The sequence below is a fragment of the Asterias amurensis genome, chromosome 6, assembly GCF_032118995.1.
Source record: "Asterias amurensis chromosome 6, ASM3211899v1".
Lineage (NCBI taxonomy): Eukaryota > Metazoa > Echinodermata > Asteroidea > Forcipulatida > Asteriidae > Asterias > Asterias amurensis.
This window is the reverse complement of record NC_092653.1, coordinates 14166905-14184793: the sequence shown is the minus strand read 5'-3', so window position 1 is coordinate 14184793 and position 17889 is coordinate 14166905. Positions and strand designations below refer to the sequence as shown.

Sequence of the window (17889 nt, the reverse complement as noted above, 5' to 3'; positions counted from 1 at the left end):
GTAGGTGTTTAAGTGTTGTATGAAATAAGTCATAACACTTTGCATCAGGCATTATAACATAATTGTTTTTGGTTGTATTCAGTACTTTTTATCTTATTGTCCCATTGCCCCATCCATGACCTTAATTGTGCAATCTGAAAAGAAATAACAAACAACTTTTTTGTTTTTGTCTATTGAAACAAATTCAATTTTTCCTCATACTTATGAGTGTTATATGTTGTACCCTTCAATATAATCGGTGCCTTTTGAAAATTGGTTTTGTTTGATTTCATGTTGGTGTATTTTACTGTTAAAAGAGAGCTTAGAGACTTTCTTTTGGAGGTGTTAGGCGCTATAGATATGCAGTAATTATTATTATTATTATTATTATTTTTGTTATTATTATTAGAGTAAGTATTTCCCTTACCTAGCATATGTATAATTTGTGGCTTCTCTACAAACTATTCTTTGCCAAAAATAGTGTTACGGAATGAGATAAAGATGTCAAACTTCCATGTTTTTTATTTGCAGCAAACCTCTGTCTGACAAACCCATGTCTTAATGGAGGTGCATGTCAACTTGAGTCTGCAGTAGTTAAATGCACTTGCCTGCCCAATTATGTCGGCCAAACATGTGAAACACGTGAGTTCTGTACATATTTAAAATGTTTTAGGCTAGAGGGATGCAAACATAACCCACTTCTAAAGTTGTTACGGGCGATCATTTCACCAATTTTGCACTCTATTACCCCTTATATTTCAAATGTATGCTGATGTCAATTGTGTTTTCACCCTCAAAAATGTCAGACTATTAGTCACTTTTGATATAAAAATACACCAGTGGTGTCTTTTTAAACCACCTGTATTCATTTGAGCATGTTTAATTGTTAAACCATAAAAGAGGATTGCAGTTGCACCATGTGGATGTATTTTTGTTTGTAGTTTTGGTCCTGAACTGAACCAGTGACTGAATAGATATTCACTTGGTGTTACCGCAAACCTCTAGTTATACTTCCACCATGCAAAACTTCAAATCCCACTTTTGTTTAATGGTGGCCAGATGTGGTGTGTGTGAAGGGTCTGTAGTCTGAAGAACTTAATTTGTTGTTATACAAAGTGACAGCATCTTAAAAAACATTGCATATGAGATTTTGTGACTACCGTTGCTGTCTTGTAGAGTTTTTTGTATACATAATTTCTGTGAAGGAGTTTGTTTCTTAGACTACATCCTAACAACATTATGTTACGTCTTTAAATGTCTGATTTTTTTTCTCTGATTTGATTCCCAAAGGCTTCCCTTTTTATTGCAATTGTGTCTACTGAACTTGTGCCTTCTCATTTTCTATTTGTATTTGTTTTTCTCCCACCCTCTTGATATGTCTCTTGACATTGCAAACTAATTCTTGATACAAATGACTCTTCCATGTTGCTTTGTAGTAGTCATGATACTGATAGTGCCCTTACACTTTCTTTCTCAGAGTCCAGCATTCTCCAGAAGACGATCAGATAATACTGATCGAAACGTCGAGTTAACCCAACGGTTCTTTTCAGAACCACCCCAACTCATTTAGAGATTGTTATTACATGGTGTTACTGCAAACTCTTCTATATCTTACACTTTCTTGTAAAATGCACAAAGTGTTGGACATATTTTTCTGAAAGTATCTGCATATTTTCATGTCTTTCATATTTTGTGTAAATAATATTTTTTTTTGTCTGCAAAATCTGTATATTATTCTCTTTAATTCTGCAATTGTGTATAATATTCTCTCTAATTCTGCGTTTTTGCATATTTTCTGTAATTCTATAATTGTGTATATTTTCTTTAATTCTGCAATTTGATATATTCTCTTGTCTTCTGCAATGATTTATTACATGTTTTTTGCAACTGTATACATTCTCATTTTTTCTGCATTTTTGAGCATACTCTTTTGTATTCTTCAGTTATTAATGTTATGCTCTTGATCGCTTGCATTCTGGAACACTTGTTTATTTTCTCTTACTTTTCAGGTTTTCTCTTGCTTTCTGCAATTCTGTGTTATTCTGCAATTGTGTAAATATTCTCTTGTATTCTGCAATGAATTTTTTAAATTTTGTATTCTGCAACTGTGTATATTCTCTTATATCCTGCATAAAAATGACATGCTTTCTCTTGTATTCTGAAATTATTATTTATGTTCTTGCTTTCAGAATGTGTATATTTTTCGTACTTTGCAACTGTTTTCTCATTTTCTGCAAGTGTGTACTATATTCTCTTGTATTCTACAATAATTTATTTTTATCTTTTATGTTGCATATTCTAATGTATTCTGAAATTATTATATTACGCTCTTGCATTAAGAATATGTGTGTATTTTTTGTGCTTATACAACTGTTCTCTTTCTTTCTGCAATTTTGAATCTTCGTTATTCTGCAATGTGTATATTCTCATGAATTCTGCAGATGTGCATATTTTCTTGTTTTCTTCCAGTATAAATGCTTTCAATACTTTAATCACTTGCATTCAGAATAATGTGTATAACTTTCTTACTTTTCTTTTTTTCTCCTTGTACAAATGTTAATAAGTTATTCTCTTTTTATTCTGCAGTTTGATTCATTCTCGTGTCTGCCGCAATGAATTATTTCATGCTGTATTCTGCAACTGTGTATATTTTTTTCTCCATGTAGTTTGCATTTGTGCATTATTTCTTGTATTCTTTTCAACTGTTATAATGCCCTACCATTCAGAATAGATTAATGTTTTTCGTAATTTGTATTCTTGTTAGGCCTATTATTTAAATATGTTCTATTTTGTACTCTATTCTATTAATATTATTTGCATTCATCAAATGTGTATTATTCTTTATATTCTGCATGTTTCAGAATAGGCCTACATGTACATGTACTTGTATTCTGCAATTATGTATATCTTTCAAATAAATGTGTTAGTGTTCAAAGGTACTTTGGTATGCTCTCCAAGTGCACCTACCATATAATTAAAAAAAAGTTTAAGCCTTTGATTTTTTTTTTCAATTTCCATAATTTTTTTAGTATTAGGCCTACTTATGTGTTGTTTGCTATTCTATAAAGTATTACTGGACCTACATGTACATGCACGTGATGAAAGATTGACTAATGTAACTTGATTGATTTTCTACTTTCAATACAGATGTCAGTTGTGCTGATGTAGCTTGCCTAAACGGTGGTACCTGCTATCCAGTAGGGGGTGGCAAAACAAAATGCAACTGCAGAACAGGTTACACCGGGGATAACTGCGAGGAAGGTAAAACACCTTTATTGTTTGTACTTGATACAGTCTCTATGTGCAGAACCATATTTTATTTATTTTATCTTTCTTAGAAGAGGATTTATTTTTGACATAAACATCATCCCGCCTTGGCAGGACTTTCTTTGGCTCAATGCTGCAGGTGTGGTCGTGGTTTCCCTCACTGGTTTCTGATTTCTTACCCATTGTTGGTGTTGTTTTAAAATGGTGTTATTATTATTGTTTATGCTTGGCATTCACTTGATATGGTCATGTATTGTTTCGTTTACATTGTCTCTGCTGCGCCTTGAAGATCTGCCTAGATTGATTTGGCGCATTACAAATACCTATCATTATTATCTCAAGTTAATTTGGTTTGCGTGTGTTTATCTGTATCATGTATGGAGATTTAGTCAGGTACCATGTTTAAAGCTCATGATCAACAGACACTTTGTTTCAATTGAAATTTATTCAAACTGATGTGTCGAGGATATTTTGTGACATTGCGCTTTTGCATTCTCAATGACATAAAATCAGGGAACAGTTTTGTCTAAATTTGATCAATTGAATGGACAGAAAATGTTGCCACACGAATACCTTCTTATGTGTATCGATTACAACAACTACAGATTTTTTTATTATTTTTATTTTTAGGAAATGATGTTAAAGGGCCTGGTACAAGAGGTAAGTTGAGAGGCTAAAGATACAACCCACAGTTTGGAAACATTTAGTACTGATACCAATATACATGTAACAACATGCAATAAAAAGTAGTCCTTTGCCATAATGATGATGATTTTTTTTATTTTATTTTTTATTTATACTTTCAATTAAATTCTTTTTTCATTGTATATTTGTTACACAATTTTGAGTAAATTACCGTTGTTTTTGATTGAGGTATTTATGTTGTTGTGTGCCCAACAGGTGCACAGTCTACAGGACTGGTTGTTGGATTACCACTTGGACTTATTCTTCTAGTTGTAATTATTCTGATCGTGGTCGTCATCATGTTCAAGGTCATGCAGAAACGAAGGTATGGGTTTGCAAACTGAATTTAAGGGACAGATGACCTAGTGGTTGAGATAAGTCATCAGAGTGTGGGTTTGAATCCCGGTGTAACAATTATGACCTTGAGCAAGATACTTTACTATAATGTGTTTCTCCTCACCTAGGGGTACACATGTAAATGGGTACCACCAAAGAGGTTGATATTTTGTATGAAAAAGCCTATAAAGCTAAGGTTGCCCAGGCTTTATACAGTGGCACAATGCCCAGGGCACTGTTAGTCAAGCACATTTGGATGATTATTTTGAAATGCGCTGTATATTGACCCCTTGCACGCGCGTCACACGCGGCGACTGATGCCACGCTCACCATGTTGGTGGGCAGTTAGGTTAGTATTAATGCCGCGTCGTCTTAAAATGCAAACTCCACTGCATAATGCACGGCAAAGAGTTATACATGAAAACGCACAGTGAAACTGCCCACCAGTATGGCGCATTCAAGATTTTTCTGATGATGACGTCAGGTGAAATGGGTCAATAGAGCAATTGTTGTTATTGTTATTAATAATAGGCCAAACTGTTGGTCTGTGCTTGGGAAGTACTGTAAGGATGTGTACTGGTGTTATATAGGCTTACTAGCTGTACTGACCCCCACTAACTATTTTGTCTCCTGAAGCCCCGCCTCCTCCATCTACCAAAACTGGTATCAATAATGATCAAAATGTAAAACGACTTTAAGTTTGAGGATCAGCTCGTTATACATTCTTGATTAAAGGGTCTGGGTACTTCTTACACAATGTCCACAGATTTACATTTAACTTACACAGTTTGAACATAGAGTAAGGACAGAGATAGTAGAAAGCTTCCCTTAAAATAATACTTACTGAGGTGCTGTAGTTTTTGACAAATGACAAATGAGTCAAACATGCCACAACAATTGTTTTACTCTCAGTTTTAGCATGTAAAAAACGTATTAACCAGCTGTATATGTGTTATTTTACCATATAACTGAGTAATACGTATTTACATACAAAATAATTTCCGTCTCACTGAGACTGAGATGAAAATTATTTTTGTGACTTGTTTTTTTTTTCTTCTCATTTCTCAAAAACTACATGTACAGCACCTCAGCAAGTAATATTTTAAGGGAAGCTTTCTGCTGGTATTATCTTCACACTAAGTAAATTTAGTGTAAATCTTTGGACGTTATGTTTTGAATTAGAAACAAGTATCCAAATCCTTAAAGAACAATGACTTGCTTTCAAAGACTCATTTAGTCTTGTTCAAACTTAATGTGCTTCAACTTGCTTATAATACATAGATGTATTATGAAGTTACTTTATGAACATTTATTTGTATGATTTTGTTTCTTCTTTTATTTTTACCAGACCACGAACCCAACCTGGGCCGCAAGACGGTGTGCCCACTCCTGATCACATCTACAACTCTCGCTTCTCCACTGCTGGTCTAGCGTACAACGCTAATAACGACACCGTTCAAGGAATGCCAACTGGGGGTGCAGAGGGGGGCTCTGTCAAAACTGACGACCCCTATGTCGTTCCCAATGATGTGGCTTTCAGCCAGCTGCAAAGCAAGGAAGACAAAGGCGGGTATGACAACCCATCTTACATGGGTGCAAAGCAACCACCTGTTTACTCCACTCGCCCACTTTCTACATCATCTGATGTGTTTCCGCAGCCGGATACTAAATCACTCCTGAAGTAAATTCTGTTCATGAAATGATTGCAGAGTTTGAAGTTATGCAACTGAAGATGAAGATATTGATGTGATTATTTGAGATGATAATTCGTTATTTCGGTACAACAGTTTCGAATAGCTTTTGCTTTTAAATTAGTTTAATTTTGAGTTCTTATCAGCTATAGCTATAGTTCTTAAAAGATGCTGTTTTAAAATTCTGCATTATTTAAATGTTATGGGTTTTACTCGTCCGAAAGATTTTCCTCCAAGAGGGTTTAATTTACATCAATAAGTTGTGTGACTGTGAGGTACATAAAGCAATGTTTTTTAAATTAACACATATATATTGTTCTTTTGAGTATGGTTGCTGGCTCAATATGCTAAAAAAAATCACTGTGATGTTTTGAATTTAAGATTGGATTGCACACTATATAGAACGCTGCATACACTGCGCTTAAAAGCAGTGGACACTATATTGGTAATAACTCAAAATAGTTGTTGCCATAAAAACTTATTTGGTAACGAGCATTGGTGAGCTGTTGACAGTATAAAACATTGTGAGAAACGGCTCCTTCTGAAGTAACGTAGTTTTCAAGAAAGAAGTAATTTTCCACGAATTTGATTTCGAGACCTCGGAATTTTTAGATCCCGAAATCAAGCATCTGAAAGCACACAACTTCGTGTGAAAAGGGTGTGTTTTTTTTTCATTATTATTTAGCAGCTTCGACCACTAATTGAGTTCAAATTTTCACATTGTGTTTTATGTGCATATGGTGAAATACACCAAGTGAGAAGACTGGTCTTTGACAATTACCAAAAGTGTCCAGTGGCTTTAATGGTTTATTCAATGTTTCAAGCATAGGCCTTGTGTTTAACAGTGATAGGCTTTAGCTCAAGTGTGAGATGTTGTGATAGAATATATTTAAGCATTGAATAGCTATTGAAACAGTCATGGGTCAGAATTCACCAGGAGAGAAAGCTTATAGGCCTATGGGGCAGTTCTATTTCAAAGTCACAGGGGCATATATAGGGTTAACACTTTCCCACTAAATTTTACAAACAAATTAAAGCATAAGTATACCCATTTGTAATGCCAAATAAAAGGTCTATAATTTCTCTGGCAATTTTTGTTTGCCTTTGTGGATATAGACAAGGGTCTAGTCTAGTGTTGGTTCCACAAGATACATTTTTCTTTCATGATTGCATATTGCAGCACCAGAGGAAATTATGTGAAAAATGAATTTTGAATGTTGTTGGGATGTAGGTTGAGATTCACGGAACTGGTTGACTGTAAATTGTCTTGTGTCACATGACCTTGAGTAGGCCTACCATAATATGGCTAAAGCTTTTAGTGAAACATGATGTTTATATATTTTTCGATTTATAAACTGGTGGGGTTTTTTTGCTTTTAATTTTTGTACACAGATTTGAATAAAACCAGCAGACAATTTTTTTTTAATTGATTGTCACAGCCTCTGGAAACTGTTTTTATTGCCAACACAAAACTGAGAACGTTGCCGAAAAAACAATTTAGGATAATGTATAACCATTCACACCCAACAATTTTGGCCAGTGCCTGGCTTATTTTTTCAATTCAACCACAACCACTATAAATTGTGCAAGTACCTGACTTCTTCTCCCAACAACACACCCAACATACTTGGACTGTGCCTGGCCTCTTCCAACAACACACCCAACAAATTTAGCTAGTACCTGGCTTCTTCTCCCAACTACACACCCAACATATTTAGCCAGTACTTTGCTTCTTCTTTCAATATACACTTGACATCCACCATTACTGGGCACCACGCCCGAAATAATTAATTGGCAAACAATTGCCATACCTCACAAACGAACAAAATTCACATATTTACATTAAACTTACACTGTTTGAAGATAATGGTGGGAGAAAGTTTAAGCTTCAGGTTGTTTCTTCAACTTAAAGTGTCCCGACAGCCTTTTCTATTGCAACGTCACAACAAAAGTGTTTGCCAACCTGAGAGAAACTGAAAAACCTTTAATGCAAATCGAAAACAGATGACATAACAATGTTGAACAAATTCAAACTATGTGTTGAATTAATTGGAAAAAAAACAACCAATCATGGGATTTTTTTTTTTTAAGTTTGCAGAAAATATTGAATTTGGGTCAAAAATGTGTGCTATACGATTGAGTGTTTTATTAACGATAGGCGGTCCATGGCAGCGCGGTTTGTTTGTCAACATTGGAAATGTCTGTTGATATTTTTGCAAAATGTACTGAGAACACACGTGTTCAATGCTAGAGGAATTATGGACGTTGGTTTCGAAGCCTTCCGAGTGTACAAAATGTTTTTAATACTTTTTTTTTGTATTTTCAAAAGTTGTGCCGTCCCTATTACATCAGAAAGTTTTGTGTGAGGGACTTTGCCCCCGCCCCCTGATGACTACGCCACTGCTTAAAAAAAGCTATGCCATGATAGGTTACAAGTAACAACTGTTTGACGAATGCCAACGTGAATAAATATGGCTAAGAATCTCATCTGGAACCAGCTCCCACCAAATTATAAACAAAAACTGCATGTATTGCAATGACTTTAACTTGCTATACATGTGTATCAGTAATGTACTCTTTCCATAAGTTCATTCCTTTTTTTTTTTCAATAAAACACTTATTTCCATGTATAAAAAAAACACGAAATTTTAGGAAGTGCATGCAGGAAATATACATTTATATTAAAGACACTGATGGACACTATTGGTAATTGTTAAAGACTAGTCTTCTCAATTGGTATACCTCAACATGGTCGTCGAAGTTTTGAGCTGGTTATGAAAGAAAAACACAAAGTTACCAAGTAAGGTTTTATTCTAATAATTAGTTTGAGTAAATACCAATAGTGTCCACTGCCTTTAAGGTGCAAGTGCAACTAGGCCCTACTAATAAATTTATAATAAAATTTGAAATTTAAATTGTAATCATTGTGTCCATGCAGTTTCTGCCGGAAGAGTGAGAAGAATAACATTATTTAGAACTGTAAACACACAACCTTTATCAATCATAATATTAAATTTGTGTAAACTTTGTTGTTTCTAACCTTTTGACCTGACTTTATGAAAAGGTAGGGCCGATACAGCTCAGATCATCTCACATGTTCTGTTTCACAGTTTCATAACGGAAAACAATACTGAATGTGCATTGCTTAAAATGCACATCGGTGTATGGGTTTAAACCAAGTTTCTTTATCTGATGGTTACGTGTTGTATGTTCGTTAAAGGAACACGTTGCCTTGGATCGGACGAGTTGTTCTATTAAAAGCGTTTGTAACCGTTTGTTATGAAATGCATTTGAACAATGTTTTAAAAGTATAGAATACAATGATCCACACAAATTTTTCTCGAAATTTTTCCTTTTACTTTGCGAACTAACACGGTCGGCCATTTATGGGAGTCAAATAATGGGAGACAGTTCACACATTTACACATAACTTAAATGGTAGAAATAAGGGTCATTATGAGTCCCTTATATATATTTTTACAAACCTGAAATGCATTATTACTTTTTGAGATTTGAGTGGAACCATTCATTTTGATCTATTCATGTGTTGTGTTGTCATTTGTTTGCCTTCGAGAAAGACTCCGCTATAGAGTCTCATACCTAATTGATTTCGTTACGTCTTATTGCCATACGGGTTCGCCTTATATACGGACAGTTGTCAGCACATTGGGGACGTTTTAAACCTTTATTGGTACCGTCGTCGATATATTCACCATTAAGGTTGATCTCTCTTGTAGTACCTTCCCCGCTGCAACCATTAAACCACCAGCCTCCCGTCAACTCTTCGGCACAGTTCACATTACTGTCACCACGGTTGTCTCTGTCCCGTGTCGAAAATGGCATGTTGTTTGCAGATAGAATCGTACTACCTAAAAATGCAATTGAGAAAAATTGTGTTTATACTCTTGTAATGGTGTCGAAAAAGGGTTCATGGTTTACATTTAATGTGTACAGCTATGGTTATTGGGTAAATTTTAAAGCCATCTTCGAGAAAATGCCTGCATGCCACTGACATTTTTTTGCGGTAAGCAATTTTTAGGGCTGTTACCAATAGAAGACATGCTTAAAAATCAAAGTGTATCTCGAAGCCGGTGTGGCGGTTTAAGCTTTCCGCCGCGTTCAGTTTTCTGGGTGACTTGTCAGACACCGCCGCGAGTACCCTGGCAAATACTGTTGTTCTCTCAGCAGTGACCCCACATTGTTTATATTACGCCTCTTTTCTGCGTAGTCACATAATCTCTTGCCCCATCTTTACATGTATTCATGGGTACAACTTCAGGCAGGTCACACTCTGCTTGCATAAAAAAAAAAACTCATACGATCCACGCGTTTGCCGCTAGATGTGCTCGACTCGTGGACGCCACCATGACAGCTACCGGAGGGTAACGGATGACTCAATACGGCACTAAAATGGACTACTTTCGCTTGCTGTGCGCAGGCATCGCATGACATGCTACCGTATTTGGTCATTCGGAAAACTGAACACAGCGAAAAGTTGAAACCGCCACACCGGTCATTAAGATTGGCAGCATTTGTACCCCTCTTTCTGCTTGTACAACTTGAGAATCGCCGGTAATTGCGTGTTTTTTGCTCAGCTTTTTTACCAGTGCCTTTAAATTGAATATGATTATTTGGCTAATGGCGCTCTGTTGGCAAACAACGCCTGTTTAAAGGGCTTTTAGAAACGCCTGACTGGTATAAAGAATATACCAGAACAGTAAAAACTTGAAAAATCAGCTCCTGCTTTATATACCTTCGAAAGAAATTTGGTCATTGGCTTGGAGAGTGTAGTTTTCTCCCAAGAGCCGAAAATTCTGAATTTTTCTGTCGAGAGATGTATTGTCCGATCCATATAGCCAACAGAGGACAAGTATAGTCCAGGTGTTGGATGTATCTTCAGTCAACTGACGAATCTTCTCGTTTCCCAGCCAGAAATTTCTCCCAGCTACGTCACCAAAGCCATCTTTGTAATCGCCCCAGCCGAGGTTGAAATCCAAATTCTTATTGTTACGCCTCTGGATAACCTTGAAGAGCAAAATAAATAGCATAATAAAAATCGTTAATAGTGCCTAGATCATTTTTAGTTTAAATAGCTACTTGAGCGGGTTTGAGTAACCAAAATGCTATTTTAACTTCTTTATAATGCGTTTGTTCACCATTTAAATGTAATTTTGATATGTGTAAACTTCTCAATTTTTCGTAATTATCAAATACAAAATCAAGCCCAACCTTAAGGGAAAAAAAACACTTCAGCCGTTGACGGCGCGCGTCAAAATCACATTGCTTTGATGTCATGTTTGGGAGTTTGCTTTGTTACACCTCCACGCTGCAACTAAGAGCAAGTTCGAGCGGGCACAATTAGTCGACCCGTGGTTGACTATTGACCAGCAACGTACATGCGCAGTGTCGCACCCACCCGAACGACTCATTGGGAAGTCTAGTCAACCTTCCGACTTTTCGCTACAGTGCATGTCACTGGTTCCCTTCTGCGCTTTACACATGTTAGAATAGAACATGCAGTTGGGACCAGTGAAGAAACCATGGGCTCGACGCTGGTTCCAAATGGTCGACCACAGTAGTCAACCAATGGTCGACCAGCCTGGGTTCGAGTGCATTTGGTCAACCTTTAGTTAACCATTGTGCACACTCGAACTTGCTCTAGGCGGCTATACAAATTGGAGCTCCATCTATGACGTAACGTGAGTGATTACGTAACGGAGTCTTTCGCGAATCTTTCAGAAAAACGCTGGTTAAAAATAAAAAAAGTGTATTCCAAAAGATTTTTTTTTGTACAAAATTAAAATCTATTTATAGTCATAATAATACGACTCGATTTCTTTATTGATTTAAATCATTTTACATGAAATTCAGCAAAGTTCATGACTTGACATTTTCGTTCAAGAAAAGAACTTACAATCCATCGTCCACGGCAGTTTACTTCAAGGCCTCCTGGATACTTGGATGTGTAAATAGTGTAGACACGGTTCCCACTTTCACCATCATCGAAGTAGTCTCGGCAGTCGTAGTGTCTGGTATCTAGAATTGAATTATAAACAATAACGATACGTAAATATTCTGGGTTTTTTTTTAAGGCATAAGTATGAACAATTACACAGGCCCTATCCCCTTATAGCTGGCTGGTTTACGTACAGACTGTATCGAGAAGGCTATAGGCAGACAATAATATTGTCAAAAAAACAGTGTTAAATGCTCCATCAGTTGTTGCCTGCGTTTGGGCTTTCGTATCTTTGTTTTCTTAATTCCCTTTCGGTGTCGTAGGGTGCGTTCGATTAGCTTCCCTGGGTCGACCCCGGTGTGTGGCGGTTTTTTTCCCAGGACGAACGTGTGCAGATAATTACCCACGTTTGTCCTCGAAAAAAACACCGGGGTCACACACCGGGGTCGACCCAGGGAAGCTAAACGAACGCACCCATGTGTGCCTTTTGAAGAGCATGTTCAGGTAGGTATATATAGCCTCAAATTCTTTCGCGTGGAATGGAGGCATGGATTGAATGTAGGCCCTACCTTCCGTGTGCATAATGTGGGATTTTGTTGTAAGAACTTTCACCCCGTTTCTCTTAAAATAAATGCAATATAGACATTTTGTAAAGCAGTGCATGTAGGTGTCGATAACGTCCTCAAAATTAATAATCCGTGAATTGTCAATAAAGTTCACAATTGAAACCAACAGGAATTTAAAAACATCCAAACTAGTCAGCCAGCCAGAGGCTGAATTGCTTTTAAAATTACAGAAAAACATTAAGATATAAAAATAGTTATTTAAGTACAATTGCAAAATACAAGATATTCAAAGACTAAAATACAAAAATACTTTCCACTAGGGAGGCATAACACACCTCTTGCTATAAACTCTGTTATAGGTGCTTCTATATTCATTTAATATTTTAAATGATCGTAAATAGAAGCACGAAATAAACAATTGCACTACAAGAGCATGCAGCAGGAGGCAAGTTAAAAATAAATAGCAATTGCATCTGAAACATGTGCATATATATACAAGCAAAGTAAAACAGAAATATATATATATATATTGTTGCCTATTCAAGAGAGCAGTCAGGTGTGGAATGGGGCTGTTTTTATATCGACTAGTACGGCATCTAACAATGGATAACATGTTGGAATTCCTCAAATTGTTATTTCTTGCTGGGGGGAGCTAGTCTCGGTGCATGGGGGAGTTGAGGAGGGTGGTACTAAAACCGATGGATAGTTTTTTCTACCAAGGGGGAATATCAATTAGCTGACAAGTTTCTTTATACGATTGAGTGTAAAAATGGTTATGACCAAGGATGACCCGAAAGGCTTTTTTTCTGCAGCTTTTCGAGGAAGTCTTTTTGACTTTTAGTTAGACCATGCTGGAGATGCGTACTCAAGTGTTGGTCTCAAATACTGTAAATACACTGTTCTAAGATCTGCTACAGGGATATTACAGCGTTTTAATTGACGTAAAAAGTACAGTTTGTGGGTAAAACCTTTACACATATTATTAATTTGGGAATCCCATTTAAGATTATCCTGAATATGAATACCTTTCAGTTTCACACAGCTACTTATGAGCAAGGACTGAGTTCCCAATATGAAAATTAGGTAACACAAATGGGCCTTTTTTATCACGTGTCGGACCCGTGTCCAACACGGAGATTTGTTCGCAGTGCCAAAAGGCCTATAGCTAAATTTCAACATTTCTAACACAATTAATAAATATGGGGGGAAAATGAATAAAATAAAATAAATAAAGCTTCATTTCATGAGCAAAAACTTTCCATTGGGATTACCAAATGCGTTGACATGCGTTGGCAGAAAGTCTTCTCATTCCACTCACAAAAGCGAGCAAAATGTCCCGAATTATTGTTTTTACATCTCGAGCGATATGGATTTCATGAAACAATCATAGTATTCAGTGATTCAGAAAATATTGGGAAGAATTAAGAAAGAAGGGCATGCTATTTACCAGTACAGGTATTTCCCATCCACTGTTTCGGGCATGTGCACGTGCAGGTTGCTTCATCGAGCGTACCGTTATTCTCACAGCCAGTCAATGCACACTCTGAAAATGATATAGTTCTTAGGGTAAATCATTTTAAACGCAATTTTGTATGGAGATGTATAGGTGATGTAAGAAAATTACTAAACAATTGTTTTAGTCCATCTTTCCATGGAACAACAATTTTACTGTGACTACCGAATTATGTTTATTATATGTATGCAAACAGAGATGCAAAGATTTGACACATTATTTAATTGTTGCACGCTGTGACGGGGTCCATGGCGTTTTGTACACCCGAGGGGGGGGGGGGGGGGGGGGGTGGCACCTGAGGCGAAGCCGAGGTTGCCATTTTCCCCCGAGGGTGTACAAAACCCATGGACCCCAATCACAGCGTGCAACAATTGTTTTGTTATACCTTTGTATAATTGTTATTCCTCTTCTCGAAGTTCTGTTGTTATCTTCAAACATTATTACGACGGAGTATTCATTGTTTAATAAGCAGACGAGCAAGAAACAATTCCTCACTGTTCCCTCAAACCGCTGGTGTTTCGTACACAGCGCTGGAAATCGACCAACACTGGGAACGATCAATGTGATGTACACCGATCGGTGTACATGTACATCACTTTTCATGTTACCCGACCCCCGAGCCATGTAACATGCGTTTTTGTTGCACGTCACACGTGATTGGTTCTCGACCAATCAAACTTCACAGTTTGTTACCAGTAAAATATTATTATCAATAAAGTGTCACATGGACGGGGATAAAAACAAACATTGCTCCGGAATTCTTCTCACAATTTGAGCAGGTGATGTTAGATGGCCTTTGAGGTGTCGCTCTAAGGGGTTGTGGGGTGGTTTATGTGATAGCCATTTTGGACTAGAGCATGCCTATTGTTTGCTTCTCTAGATGAATTTCAGACTTCTTTTGATTTGGCTTATAGTTTTGTTGTTCATACTTACTAGTACATGTTTTGCCAGTCCAGTTTTGGGCACACAAACAATGACAGGGATCGTCTATGAATGTACCGCCGTTTCCACACGTCAGTGAACAATCTGAGAGTAAAAATAAGTACAAGCACTACTATTATAGTACCTTTTGTAACTTTTCATGGTGGTAGTACGATATATGGCCCTGTATGTAATAAAGGCTTACACCGTGTTACCGCAAACCTTTACTATATAGCACTAATGTTGATAATGAAAATCGGTATTTTTGTTTGTAGAAGTCCAGGAAATGTTTTGTACAGTAAACCTCCACAGTATTACAAACGGAACATTTTACTCTAATTCAAAGACAATTGTTGCACTGCGTGATTCCAAAATGTTTTGTATTAGTATCGAGAAGTTGCTTCCTGGTCCAGCTGGGCTTAATGTAAACAAAGAAGTTCAACACTGTCATATCTGGATCGGTGAGAGGTGCTGTGGTCGACATCAAAAGTAACTTTTTAACATAACATCCGATCCCCGTATGTTTGTCATTTTGAACACAGTTTTACGAAAAAAAATATGATTCCACAAAAAGTGACTAGTAATAACAACAACAGTGTCTTTGATGTTGATTTTCGGGGATTTTACGTCATCCACGCAGAATTCGCTTGGGGGAATGCACACTGAGCCAAGTTTTATTTAAAACATACATGTAAAAAGCTAGTAAGAGTAGAATTTGAAGGGGGCATTGTACTCCTCCCAGTTTCTCGTCTGTCCAAAATAAAAATCACTGTCCCGATAAGTTAGGATCATGTAATGTGCGGACATCAAAGGTCTAATCCACCTTTGGACCACACTTTCCAGGGAAAATCACAATATTACATTTTCCACCCATTAACTGTGTCCATTAGTTTGTATATGGTATATCCAAGCTACTCACTTTCACAATCGAAGTAGTTGAATATTTCGAAATCGAGGTCTGTGAAGAGAGGGTGATCGGTGTAAAACGGATCAAACCCTCTCTCGGGTGTATACGTGTTCATGCCCCCAGGGTAGATGCTGGTACACTGGCATCGAAGGCGGTGATTTAACGGCATGACCCACCGTATAATGCCGTTCTCCTTAGGGTTCGGTTCCCTCCCGAAGCTGCAACTAAATGCTGTGACTGATGCGAACCCATACCAGGATGCTGGAACAAAAATAAGTTCCTTAAGTTGCAATTATGGTTACAGAATATTATATAAAAAAAATTGGTTAGATTTCAACTTCACTTGTTAACCTGGGTTGGAACACTGGTGCGTTCGTTTAGCTTACCCGGGTCGACCCCGGTGTGTGGCGTTTTTTTTTTTTTTTCAGGACGAACGTGTGCCGATAATTACCCACGTTCGTCCTGGGAAAAAAACGCCACACACCAGGGTCGACCCAGGGAAGCTAAACGAACGCACCCACTATTAATGGACCGAGCCGAAGGTTAAATAACTGAAACGAAACAATGTGGGACTTTGCAGCAGCGGGCTTAATTACCATTCCCAGGTAAAATCCATTGTTCTCTGTAAAGTGCCCATGCTCAGAACTACGTAAACAATGGAAATATACATGTTGAGTCTGCTGCCACCTAGTAGCATTCCAAAGTCTCCCAATAATGAAACACTGATCAGAATTTGAGAATTCCCCATTTTTGGAACTTCTTTGCATGACGAAGGGCCATTGTTAAGGCTGATCACTTGTTAATGGCAGCTAATCTCTGCCGAAATCCAAAAAGCACATATTGTTCTAAATCTCAAACTTTGAAGGCTTTCTGTTCTGTTTCATTCAACATTGCCTCTAAATGGCCCAAGTTGCACCACGGAGCATCTATACAATAATAATAGTCAGATTGGAAGGGAGGAATTGTTTTCACCCGATTAGATGACCACGAAGGAGCGATTGTCACGGACGGTTTAATGCTTTGTTGTTAATGTTCACCCATCGTTTGATGTTGCTCATCAAAGTGATCACTCGGGCATCAAGATTTTAATTTCATGGATAGTTAATTAGCTTTTGGGACATCTTTATACAGTTTCCCAACCCACGATTGTTTTCGCCGCAATTAAGGTTGGCACACACAGTGGCAAGAGCTTGTTGAGCGAGTAATTCTTTTGTTCGTTAAAAGGTTAGGCAATATTCACCAAGTAGCTGTATAATTATTTGTTAATGTGGAAATAATAAAAGAAGTAGTCCAAATAAAGTACATGTTATTTTAAACATGGGGGATAAGAAACGACGTCCAAAAATTCAGACATTGAATTACTTCAAGATGTTTACCAAGAGTTCGTTTTAAAAAACACAACAAAATGAACAAAACAAACAAACCGTGCGTCCCGTGAATTAAACCTATAACATGAAACACCCTTAACAAAAAAAGAAATAAAAATAGAGGGAGGAAACCACTCAGAACTTTTACAAGCAAACTGCAGGAAATATATTTGTTAAATGCTTTTCCATGTGTGACTCTTTTTTTTTCTGCGACCAGGATGCTGTGTCACGATTCTGGAAAATTCCGCACCGATTTCTGACAACTTTGTTCGTCTTTTTATTCTAAAACACAAAAAGGGCTGCTTATCCAAGACATTCATACGTTTTGCCTCATTGTAATGAGAGTGGATGGGTAGCCAGTGTAAAAGCCCGGTCACATAGGCCCCGATAACGAGAACGAAAACGATAACGATAAAAATGCACGCCCTCGATTGGTTGAATGAGCGTGGGCGTATTCTGCGTGGAGCAATTCGACCAATCGCGAGCGTGCATTTTTATCGTTCTCGTTTTCGTTTTCGTTATCGGGGCCTGTGTGACCGGGCCTTTAGTCTCTTAGAATAAGAGACCCAAATTAATGTTTCCTAATACCATAAGACGAGCTGCAGAGTTCTGCACAACCTGCCTCCCAAGGGGGGATGATGAGCTCCAATATTAATATTTTGTGATGAACTCATTTCCCAAATCCCGATAGATTAGAATCCT

General features: G+C 37.3%; 2 protein-coding genes across 4 annotated transcripts in view; one reads left to right on the top strand and one right to left on the bottom strand.

The window, feature by feature from the left end:
- LOC139938971 (uncharacterized) overlaps positions 1-7431 on the top strand; it is a 49339-nt gene extending 41908 nt beyond the window's left edge. For 2 of the 3 annotated variants that reach the window (XM_071934656.1, XM_071934657.1), the window contains 5 exons: positions 511-621; positions 3127-3240; positions 3877-3906; positions 4147-4255; positions 5615-7431. In XM_071934656.1, the coding sequence (XP_071790757.1) occupies positions 511-621; positions 3127-3240; positions 3877-3906; positions 4147-4255; positions 5615-5951 (701 nt within the window). In that variant the 3' untranslated portion in view covers positions 5952-7431. Of the gene's footprint in view, positions 1-510; positions 622-3126; positions 3241-3876; positions 3907-4146; positions 4256-5614 lie in introns of those variants that run through there. The other variant, XR_011786247.1, reaches the window with a different exon arrangement.
- Positions 7432-9495: 2064 nt separating this feature from the next.
- LOC139938690 (angiopoietin-4-like) overlaps positions 9496-17889 on the bottom strand; it is a 16301-nt gene continuing 7907 nt past the window's right edge. Inside the window, exons 2-8 of the mRNA XM_071934305.1 lie at positions 15833-16081; positions 14926-15018; positions 13927-14022; positions 11872-11993; positions 10711-10981; positions 10374-10385; positions 9496-9826 (exon numbers count right to left, since the gene is read on the bottom strand). Of these exons, the coding sequence (XP_071790406.1) occupies positions 9558-9826; positions 10374-10385; positions 10711-10981; positions 11872-11993; positions 13927-14022; positions 14926-15018; positions 15833-16081 (1112 nt within the window). The 3' untranslated portion in view covers positions 9496-9557. The remainder of the gene's footprint in view (positions 9827-10373; positions 10386-10710; positions 10982-11871; positions 11994-13926; positions 14023-14925; positions 15019-15832; positions 16082-17889) is intronic.